The 11,947-nt window shown below is 36.9% G+C and overlaps 1 protein-coding gene across 1 annotated transcript; it reads left to right on the plus strand.

Moving 5' to 3' along the window:
- The first annotated feature begins 1,376 nt into the window (after positions 1 to 1,376).
- LOC110099695 lies at positions 1,377 to 11,947 on the plus strand. Its single transcript, XM_020826924.2, has 4 exons — positions 1,377 to 1,986; positions 3,550 to 3,659; positions 5,751 to 5,855; positions 10,944 to 11,947. The coding sequence occupies exons 1-4, from the start codon at positions 1,632 to 1,634 to the stop codon at positions 11,730 to 11,732; spliced, it is 1,359 nt and encodes a 452-aa protein (XP_020682583.2). The 5' UTR covers positions 1,377 to 1,631; the 3' UTR covers positions 11,733 to 11,947.

Below are 11,947 nucleotides of genomic sequence, written 5' to 3' on the forward strand. Positions count from 1 at the left end.
TATAATGTGGTAGAAAATATGTGTCTGTCAGAGTGCTGTTAATATCTTAATTTTGGATAAAAATTCAATACGTACAAAAGAAATTGCAAGAGAAAAAAAATTTACATAGAAAGTTCAAGGTTTTAAAAATCGGACCAGAAACCGGTTTAGTTTAAAAACCAGCTTCGCAGAGAACCAGTTTGAATCGGCAGTTCAACCGGCGAACCGGTCCAAGTTCAAAAGTACCGGGCGATTTTAATTTTTTTTATTTTAAATAAAATATAAACAATATATTTTACTTTATTACATTTTTTATATAGATGTAATCTCATAAATAAATTTTGTTAGAAAAGCAGAAACTATATAAAGAACTAAAAGACAACCATCTCATACTCAAATTATAATATATTCATCATTTCTATTTAATTTAGTTATTTTGAGAGATAATCAATTAATATTATATAGTTTAAATTCTTAGAATTATATGGTTTGAAGTTAGATTATCATAATTATTCTATTAATGTTATTAATTTTTAATAATATTATTATTTATTACATAATCCGGTTCGACCGGTTGAACCTTGAACCTCTCATTCTTCCGGTTTTTTGTTCGGTCCGGTTTTCACAAAAATGGAAAAAATTAGCATCACTAAATTTCAAAATTTCAAAATTTACTTAGACTAGTGTTATATTTGTATTACATTCATTTAAAAAAAAAAACATTAAAATTTTTTAAAACTCACCTTATCAAAATTTTAAGTAGGCTATCTTGATAAATTTTTTTCCCATTTTCATAAGCTTGAAATGCTCAATCTTGATATTTAACCAAGCTTAAATCTAATTAAGCTTATCACTTAAAAAAAATTGCTTTGCTTTAAACTTAACCATGATGCATCATTAACAAAAAAACTTAATCTTTGCTTGAGAAAATTTTTTCATTGCATCTTAAAGCAAATTTTTAGTAAAAAAATATAAACATTTTGTACTAAAAACTTAAGAAAGCCATCATATACAAAGCATTAATTGAGTGTTTTAGAAAATTAGTTATGGAATTACTATGAAGAAAATAATTTGGCCGTGTTAGTTAAAAAGCAGCTTTCAATCACAAAAAATTCTAATAAGCATTGGAAAATTAATAAAAAATAATAGTGAGGGAAATTTTGATTGCTATCTAAAAGCAAAGAAACTATAAAATTTTCCTTATGTGGCAAAATTTCTGGCACAGTTTAATTATCTAATTGATATAATGAATTATGCTATCATTTTGACTAATCAATGTAAACTTTATTTATTTCATAAATTTAATTAATCAAATCAATTACCATAATTAGACTTTTTTTAGTATTATTACGTAATCATTCTAAGTAATATTCATAGTCATAACTAATTTGTCATTCTTGAACTTGAGCTCCGCATTCCAAATATTTGATCGGGGATCAAAATCTGGTTTTCTGAGAAACCCTAACGGTGGAGAAACTAGAAATTAAAAACGTAGACTGAATCCAAGCAATTATAATTTCCATTTCATAGTCGAAGATTTCTTGGTATCGATTCATCGGTTATTCTATTCGAAAATGGATCGACAGAGCATCCAGTGATGCGGGGAGTGTGAGGCTGTCTTATCTGTAAGAGAGAGTTTGTGCGAGAATTAGATGATGGATCCCAAGGCGTCTGCCAAAGCGAAGAGGTCTTACTCTCAACAAGGTCGAAGGAAACACCCTTCGCCGGCTGCGATTGCCCAGAAGAAGAAAGCCGCCCAGGTAGGATCAGAGGCGAAAGTCCAGCGAGAGCGCTCTCATGATCTGCCTTCTAATTTGGATCGTTATGATGAAGGCGAGGATGAAGCCGAGAGCTCCTCCAGTACCGCATTGGAAGAAGGAGGAATTCCGCCTAAGAGCAAAGGGGCGGATTTTGTCTACTTGATCGAGCAGGCTCGGTCACAGCAGCAAGAGCTTGGACCACCAACCCTGCATGAAGCCCCGTCCTTCTTTGACGAGCTCGCCACAGGTAATCATTAGGGTAAAGGCGGGTGTTTTTCTTTACGGTTGATGGTTATTCATGGATTTCTTTTGATTCACAAAGGTTAGAATTGACATTTAATAGATTGGCGCGTTTATTTCTTCATTAGTGCTAGTGATTATAGACATTAGAAGGTAGGAACGGGCTTCCAGCAGGAATATAACTGTAAAGCTGTGGGAAAAGAGATCCTCAATTTAAGGCTTGGTAGGCCATTGTATGAGGTGGAGAAGCGTGACTAGCTATTCTTTACACGGTAGATGATTTAGGGCATCTCCAACCCCATTTTCCACTCTAAAATGCCCTAAAACTTCAAAATATGGTAGTTCATCTTCAATGGAACTCCATTTTTCTGTTTCTTTTTTGCTTCTTTGTGAAGGTAAACATCTTTATCCTGTTTCGCGCGCTTTCTGAGAAGCTAAGCAGAGTGCGAAGGTAATCGTTTTTTTGGCGTAGGTTGGCGTCTCACTGTTCATCTACCGATTTTTTTCTTGAGATTTGGAATTCGAATGCAGCGATTTACGGACTGCATACAATGGTATGCAATTCGGTTGGATATGATCTAACCGCTTGAAAAAAAAAAATAGGCATATTTTCTTTGGCATTTTATTCAGCGAGTACAAGTTGTCTTTAATAAGAAGCACTGAAGAATAAAATATTGCAATGACATTGAATTTTACAGCATGAAACGAGTGTAGTTTCAATGCAATATTAGTCCTTTCCAATGAACTCCTAAAGAAAAAGATGATTAAGTGATTGGAAAGAAGTGCTTTTGCTCCAAAGTTAAAAAAAGGTATTGCAGCAATCGTAAGGTAGTTTAATGTTTAGTCATATAATGAAATTATAAGAGAGTGTGTTGGAATAAATTTTGAGGAAAAACTATGATGATGTTGGAGTATTAATATACGGAGATCTACCACTAAGGAAAACTTTTATGCCTGAGGAAATCAATGGAAAGGATACTGAGAAATAAATGATCATAGGAATTATTTATTGATCCAAAAAGGCATATGATAGTATCGAAGGAATTGATTAACTAAGTAAAATTTTAAGTAGATCTATACTTTTTAACCATTCCACATAATTAAAACATGCTTGCATCAGTTCCTCGTTCTGCCTCATTGCAACTAAAAAACAAAGCCTGCTCGACTTGTTAGTTCTCTCTGCCACTCATCCCATCAATGCCACCTCGCCTTGGCTATTCATATGCATTTTATGTATATTTTTTATGCTTTGTTTCCATGAAATTATTTTATTTTATTCTAATTTTTTATAATTTCATTAAAAATTTGGCAGATTTTTTAATTTTTCAATTGGCTTTGAGGATTTGGTTTATAGATGTCCAAATGTATGCAGGTGAAATTGCTAAAGTGCAAACAAGAAATTGTAATGCAAACTGGGTATATATTTGCATTAGCAGAAGATATTTTGTTTTCTTGAAGGATGCTTATTTATTGGTTGTTCTGCACTTAAAATGTTAAATGCATTAGCATGGATTGCATTTGCTCGTGCTCTTAAATGTTATTTAAGGTAATATTTACATTCCGTCTTTAGATTTCATGAAGGGGGTAAGCTCTATACATACTGTAAGAAGAAAGAATCTTCTATCTCGCTGTGAAGATGACAACTTCGTTGTGGATGTTGACCTCACTTCAAGCTATGAGGTATTGAATTCATTTTGTTTCTTTGTAAAGTTATATCCACTATCCTCTTGCTATCATATCTCTGTTGCTTCCTAAGCCTCCCCAGTGGCATGGTTCTCTTATGCCTCTGAGTTTTAATGATAACTCTGGCACCATTGACTAAAATTCTTTCATGTGGTGCATGCTTGCTTATAATTCTTGGGCGTCTTAAAAAAATTGTTAAAAGAAGATTGATGTTTTAAAGAACATATTGGGTTTGGATTGGAGGATGATCTACCTGTTGAGTTGTTTTATTATTATTTTTAATCAACTTATTGACTTACAAATGTTGCATAGGTTCAAATCGTTGGTTGAAATAATTGAGTTCCTTGTAACTTGATGTTGAACTACATCAGTGCTTCATATTACCATGCACTCTTTACGTTGGAGTTTTATTCAGCAAGAAATATACCGTTCAATTTTATTAAGCTCTTAAGATTGTGATAGGAAATGCTTGTAGGAACAAGGATTTCCCTAGCTGAATTTGGATTTCAGCAACTTGCAAAACAGTTTTGAGAAGATTTTGGAAGAAATTATAGAAGATATCTTTTTATTGATAAAAGATGAAAGAAAACGAACAAGATACTATGGATCCTCAATTGGAGAGGAGAATCCGTCTCTCCCAATCTCTAGCCGGCGGCTAGTGCCCAAACAAACCCTAGTAACTCTCCAAAATTCTGCAAATACAGGAGAACCCTAACCCTAAACAATCTCCTCTATTTAAAGCATAAAAAATAAAAAAAACACCCCAACAGCCCTCCTACTTTGAATTCCCTCTTAATCCTCTCTTAATTACTGCATTAATTTGTGGACGGGGGATGGAAAGTAATGGAGGCGGACTGCCTCCGCCTGGAATAGCAGAGAACAGATTGATAGGAGAAATGTGTCATTCCGTATATCAAAAGAGATTCAGATGGGAATGCCATTTTTGGTGCTTCTCCAACAGCGAGTAATGGAAATTACCTAAACATTTTGCTGTTAATATTGTGCTTCAAAACTTTTGCGGTCCCAAATTCCAATTATTTTTCCATTTTTTTTAAATCTATAATATAGATTAATTGAGTTCTCTACTAGAAACTTTAAGCAATGAATAGCAATAACTTACCTGGTAGATATTTTTCCTAGGCTTTTGATTTGAGTTTTCTACACCATCAAAACTATTTGGAGTTGGCTTTATGAATTCTTATTTCTTTTAGTGATATCTGAGGCATCAAATTTATTTTTTGCACATCATTTTAAGTTTCTTCTATCCATGTTACCTTGGCCCTATCCTATTTTCTAAGTATCTGCTAATTTTATTTCTTTCTCTAATATGTGCATTTTCTATTCTTCGGTGTACATGATCGAATTGCCCAAGTTTATTTTCAATTAGTTTGTTTTCAATAGATGATACTCCAAATATCCCTCTAATATTATCATTGGTTAATTTATTCTTTCAGATTTTACCATGCATCTGTTAAGCCGGTCCAACCTGGACCGGCCCAACCTGGACCGGCCCAGTCGGTCCAGGTCTTCTCCAGGCGGAAGCGGGACGACAGCAGGATGATACTCCAAATATCCCTCTAATATTATCATTGGTTAATTTATTCTTTCAGATTTTACCATGCATCCAACTTAATACTCTTATTTTTATCACTGTTAGTGTGCATTTGAAAAAAATTACGAATACCTTATGAGGATAGTGTTCTTTTCACCTTCCCTGCCCATTTCCATTTTCTTTCTAGATACTCATATTTCATATTGGGTAACTTATTGGCAAATAAAACAAAGAATCTAAACTTACATCTGTAGAGATTATTATGAGCGTTTCTAATACAGCCAGCTATGATTGCTCTGAGATTTAACTCTCTCTTTTTTTTTCTGATGAGAATATTGTAGTTATGGATAGTAATTCATATAGAAAGTTTTTTTTCGCCTATATGAACTATGTTGAAGCGTTGTGCAATTTGATTGGACATTGTAGGTTTCATCGGTCACTTTAGTCTCTATCAATTTTTTACATGCTCTTTCTTTGTATGCAATCACAGTAATGTTATGGTCCTTGCTTTTGCTAATTACCTGTGAACCTTTCAGATACCATTTCTTAACTTGGATTTGCATGCTATCGCTGCACAACTATCAAAAATTAAACTTTCAGAGAGGCTTTTTATCGAAGAAGATCTATTGCCCGAGGATCTTGTAAGTGTAGTTCTTATCATGTGAAATATCAAAATTTTCCTGGATTTTCTTGTCCAACATTAATCCTGCAAATATGATTACTAAGCATTACACTTGAGATTATGTGGTTGATTTCCTTGTTAGTTATTTTGTGACCTTTGATATGTAATAGCTTTTTTGGGGTAAATTGTGATGTTCTGTTGCTGCTATTTGGTTAATTTGGTGTTTCAATTGAAACAAATGGACTATAAGCTATAATAACTTATAAATACTTCAGAGGGCAGCATACAGTTTATAACGAGATTGTCTTGGCTGCCAATAGTAACACCTGCTGCTGTATTTCATATCCATGTTAATTCTGGCTTAATAAGAAATACTGATACATCAAGGATTTAAAATCCATACTCAAAATACCTTACATCAGAGAAGTAACAATAAGATTAAGCCATAACAAGGCAACATAAGAATTGAGTAACAGGTATAAACAGCATGCCAACACATACACAAGCTCAGAACCGGCAGAAACAGCAGAGCTGCATCAGCGACTGGCACAAAGAGTAGAGCTACAGCAGCAGGTAGACAGGCATCCCGGAGTAGCAGCCATATGCATTGTTAAATCTCAGCCTCTCTTCCTATATTGATCCCACGGCCAAGAGTATCAATCCGTGGGAAAAATCCCGCCTACCGCACGCCGCTCTGCTTCCAAAGTGAGAAAGCTCATTTAGGAAGGGATCTATGAGGGCAATAATACATGATTTTGTAATTTAAGTATTTTTTTTATTTGATATGCGGTATAGATCTATAAATAGAGAGGAATTTCGGTAATAAAACACCAGTTTTCTTCTCAAACTTCCTGATCATTTCAACTTGGTATCATAGCAACAAAGGAAGTGAAACCATCACAACAAGGCCGGAGACTACTTGCGTGGGAAACGAAGCCAAACGAAACCAGACAACGTCAGAGAAGACAAAGTCGACGGAGCCTAAAGAGGAAGCAGACAAAGCGACGGAGCCAAAAGAGGAAGCTGCGAGACGGGGCTCTGCGGGTGAAGCTCTGTCGGCAAAGCCAAAAGAGGAATTGGGACAGAAGACCTAGCGGGACAAATCTTCCCTACTCACGCGTGCGAAGAAAAGGGTCGAAGCCTCCTATTTGTGTGACTGCTGAACCGGTGCGACCTGATCTGGCTTGCGACCTGATTGCGCGAGTCTCGAACCCGTGCGACTTCACTACTGTTAAAAGTAGTCTTCATTACTACTATTTGTGCAAGCCTTGATCCTCAAACCATGATTAAATCCCTAAAAATCAGCCTTCATTGTTGATATAAAATCGGTCTTTATTGTTGTTATAATTAAAAGTAATCTTTATTACTATCTATTGTGATACCACTATGTCTGAAGAAAATTCATCTTAGAGCATTGATCAATTTGAAGATTCTATGATACGTCAAGAACGAGGTGATCTCCAAAACATGCAACCTTCATATTGTCTAAACGGGAAGAATTATCTAAAGTGGTCTCAATTTGTGAAGACCTACTTAAAAGGGAAAGGAAAAATACTCTACCTCCTCGGAGGAAGACCAAAAGGAGGAGATCCTAATTTTGGGGCATGGGATGAAGTAGACTCCATGATTATGTCATGATCATGGGATTCCATGACTCCAGAAATTAGTGATAGCTTTATGTTCCTTTTCACTACAAAGGACATTTGGGATGTCACCAGACAAACTTTTTCAAAGGCTCTGTATGCTGCTCAAATTTTTGAAGTTAAAATCAAAGTAAGAAGCACAAAATAAGGAAACAAGATCTTGACAAAGTATGCCACTATTCTACAATACCTATGGCAAGAACTTGATGACTTGATCACTACATATGCATAGAAATCAAATGTCAAGAAGATGTTGCTATCCTAAAGAACTTTATTGAAAAAGATAGAGTTTATGATTTTCTTGTAGGATTAAATGCAGAATTCGATCAAGAGTCCAGATCCTTGGCAGAGAGGTTGATGGGGACATCAGATTTCGACACGTGTACCATCGCCGGCAGCGCAGATCAACGGCTACGATCCAGAGTCTCTATTTCTGATCCATTTACAGTTTATGTCATGTACTTTTTGTTTTCCTAGTTTGCCCCTGAGGGCATTGTTTCGCTTTTGTAGCCCTGAGGGCGTTTCTGTCTTTTCATTTTCTTTATTTTTGGGCCTCCTTATATGAGGCATGATGTATTGTAATGACTTAGTTTTGTTGAAATAAAAAATATTCTCCTTTGTTCTCTTTGTGAGTGCACTCCCCTTTGATCTCTTAGTGAGTTCAAAAGGGAGAACTAGATCTCTTCGTGAGTTCTAAATTTAGTCCAAGATTATTGTGTGGAGGTAGAGTTTTGAAGAGATTCGAGGTGAGGAAGTCAAAGCAAAAAAAAATTTCTCAGATTTCTTTATGTTTTTCCTCCTCTCACCCTAGTGCCGCCGACCCCTTTGGAGCCAGCCAGGCCGCCGGCTTATACAGCCCAACCCGCCGGCCTGCAAAGCTCCTCCCGCCGGCCCATCCTCCGCCCAGCAGCCGCCGGCTAGCTCCAGCCCGCCGGTCCCCTCCCACCTTCCCGCCGCCTTCCTCTCCCCCGCCTCTTTCAAATTTGAAATCTGAAATTTAGGAGTTTCATTGGCCATTAAATGTTTCCTAAATTGTCCCCTTAATTCATGCAATCAAAATAAATTGAAATTAAATTTTGAATTCGAAATTCAAATTCAATCCAATTGATTGTTTTAATTTAGGAACCTCCCTCCATTATTAAAACTGAAATTTTAAATTCAGATTTTGGTAAAATTCTGAAATTAAGCTTGTGGTCCCCACTTGCTTAAATCCCCTCCTCCCTCTTCTCTCTCTCTTTGGCCGGCCCCTTCATTGGGCTCCTCTCTCTCTCTCCTAATCACCCTATTAACTCCACAAAATCAGCCCCCAATTCCCCTCTCTTGGCCGTTCCTTCCTTCTTCTTGATTTAATTTGAATTTCAAATTAAATCACCCTATTAAACCCTCCAAAATCTGAAATTACTTCAGAATTCCTGCTCCCCACCATTGGATTCCCACCTTGGCCGAATCCCTCTAGCCCGCCTAAACCGTGACCCCCTCTCTCCCCAAACTCCCGGCCCACTTTCCCACTCCCCTCTCGTGCTCTCTCTACTCAACCCTATCATGAATGGCGGATCCGGAGCTAGAATGGGGACTTGTGTTTGACGCTCACGGCAACCTCGACATCCAACGATCGTCGTTCTTCAACGATTTGAATCCGACGACGATACCGTTGGAGCCTACTTGGATCGGATCCTACCGACTCTCATACACGTCATCGGCAAACAACGTCCGGACTCCGTTGGATCATTGACGGCCGCCCACCCGCTCCTCCAAATCCGGCTTCTTTCCCGGCGACGAGTCCTCTCAAGATCACTTGTCTATTAGTGGCATCGCTAAGTCTACTTACAATTCTCTTCCGCTAGCCACCACTGTCAAAACGAGTGACGGACCTCAAGGTGAATGATCTAGATTTTAAATTTGGGACTTTGTTATCATTAGCTATTTGTATTACTTAAATGCTTAGTTGTTATTTTGCAAGTTACCGTAAACTCTGCATGTGATTTATTACCTTTGCTAAATCTCTCAACATTAAATTCTTAACTCAACCTTGAGCAAGCAAAGATTTATTCATTAGCAAGAAGATTTCATCACTTTCATTAATTTCACCAAGACAATTCTTGTTCATTGCATGTTGCATCACATCAGAGGTGACACCATCATTAAATGAAACCATATCTCTCATTCGCGCTGAAGAAAGCCAACGATGAGTGATGTTGGAGCCAAAGGTTGTTGAAAGTTTAGCAATGGTGATGAACAAAGAAGCAATGTGGAAGGAAGAAGGTAAAGACTCCTCAAAATTTAAAGATAGAAACTTACTTTGGTGCAATTATTGCAAAAGTCAAGACACACAAATGAGACGTGCTGGAAAATACATGGAAAATCCTCCAGTAAGGAGTGGAATCAAAGAAGTAAAATAAGAAGAACACATGTCAACAATACGACAAGTCAACGCAACTCAGAAACACAGTCTAGCTTCAGAGAATTAATAAAGAAGATGTTGATAAAGTAAAATAACTCCTGGTATCCCTTGAAAAATCAAATGCATTTTCCTCTCTTGCACTTTCAGGTAAGTTTTCTATTTCCATATGTTTAAGTGTCTCTAGAAATCATTTAAAAGAATTATGGATCATTGATTCAGGAGTCATAGATCACATGACACACTCACCTACCCACTTCATCAACTATAATCCTTGCCCAAGTGACAATAAAATCATCATTGTTGATGGTTCTCTTACCATGGTAGCAGGCCAAGATAAAAAAACTAAGGCTATTTCTGCCCCCACCTAAATGAATCATTGTCAGGCTTAATCTGATAAAATATAAATCTGGATTCTGATGCGGGTCCTCAATCCCGAAAGTAAATATTATAGATTTGAGAAACTCTAATTCTTGTTACCTATAGTCTGAAGCATGCTCAAAAATGTTGTTGCAAGCTTTATAGTTTTCTGACTGTTTTGGCCCAAGAGAAACACCATACCAAGAGATTTGGTTGGTAGCATCAGTTTTCTTTTGAAACGTTTATCATATAGTCCAAATTTTACAAACAAAAGCGTCACATGCATCCAAATCTAGAAGTTAAGAGCCTGCCGTGGTATCGTACAAAGTAATTATAAATTTATAATATTACTTCAAGAACTAATTTTGGCGTAGTGGTGCTCAAGTGCTAGTCTGTTTCTATGAAAAAGAAGCCTAGCCAAGGTTCTAAAGCTTGTATCCTGCCTGGGCCTTTGCTTTGGGTTTCTGCCCTTACCATTGCCTTACATTACCTACAGAAAAAACTGTCATTATCGCCTTTTTTGCTACTTTCAAGAATACAAAGGATCTTATTTCTGATCATGCTTGCAAGGTATCTATCAAATGCAAATTTACATGGTGCGTTTGGAGATTGAATTGAACTGCCCTGCCCGTATTTTAAGGAATAATCTAATACTCTATGTAAAATGTTTCCTCATTTTTTTTTCTTTCTTCCTGTTCTTTGACAGCGTTTTGATGACTCAAAAGGTAGTTCATCGTCTTTTCAATCAGAAAAACTTGAGGAGATTGGCGCAGAACAAAATATGGAAGAACCAAATTTGCTTGGCCATACTGAGGACCCCAGCACCACTATTTTCCCCAATCCAAACATCTCCCAAGCTTATCCCGCACAAGGAAATGACCAAGAAACAACAGTTGGTACAAATTCAGGGCAGCCCTGTGATATAAGAGAAACTGAAGAATCACTAGGAAATATCAGCAAAAGCTCTACATTGAAGGTTAGAGAAGCAGAAGCAGAGCTTGACATTCTTCTTGAATCATTCAAAGAAATCGGTCTTTCAGGCTCCATTCAGGATAAACCTTCTTCTAAGATCTCTTTTGATGAATCTCTGCCATTGCATTGGAAATCAGATGTCAATAGAAAACAGCCAGCAGATGCAATAGATAATTCTCCAAATTCTGATTTCTTTTATCCAATGCAGCAACAATCAATTGATCAAGGTCAGGTTCCTTCAAAGAATACAGTGGCAACCTCAATAGATGATTCAATTGATGATTTGCTTGCTGAAACCTCATCAATCCTGAAAATGCAAAAACACATTAGAGCTCCAGCTCCAATGTTTTCTACTACAAACAGCTTCCAGCCGCATTCTAGTTCAAGCTCCATTGATGAGCTTCTTGGAGGGCGAAAGTCCATAGCAATTCAAAATGGAGCGGCTTCGTCCGAGGCTTGTTCTTCCAATCCAGACTCGAAAGCGCAGATGGATGATTTTGATTCATGGATGGATTCGTTCTGATGAATTCTCGGTATAGCCATGATAGATTGAGCTACAGAGAGCTTGCAGATCCTTGTAGATTTTTATCTTAACAGTTTCTGTGTGGAAATAAGGTTTCTGCTTGTTTTTTAGCAGGAAACGAGATGGAAAGAAGGCACTGCCATTAGCTTCTGCTCATCATTCTCTCTTCAGAGATTTCTGGTGTTATGGAATTGGATCAGAATATCATAGGTAAA

The sequence above is a fragment of the Dendrobium catenatum genome, unplaced genomic scaffold (assembly GCF_001605985.2).
Source record: "Dendrobium catenatum unplaced genomic scaffold, ASM160598v2 fragScaff_scaffold_1427, whole genome shotgun sequence".
In the NCBI taxonomy this organism is placed as follows: domain Eukaryota; kingdom Viridiplantae; phylum Streptophyta; class Magnoliopsida; order Asparagales; family Orchidaceae; genus Dendrobium; species Dendrobium catenatum.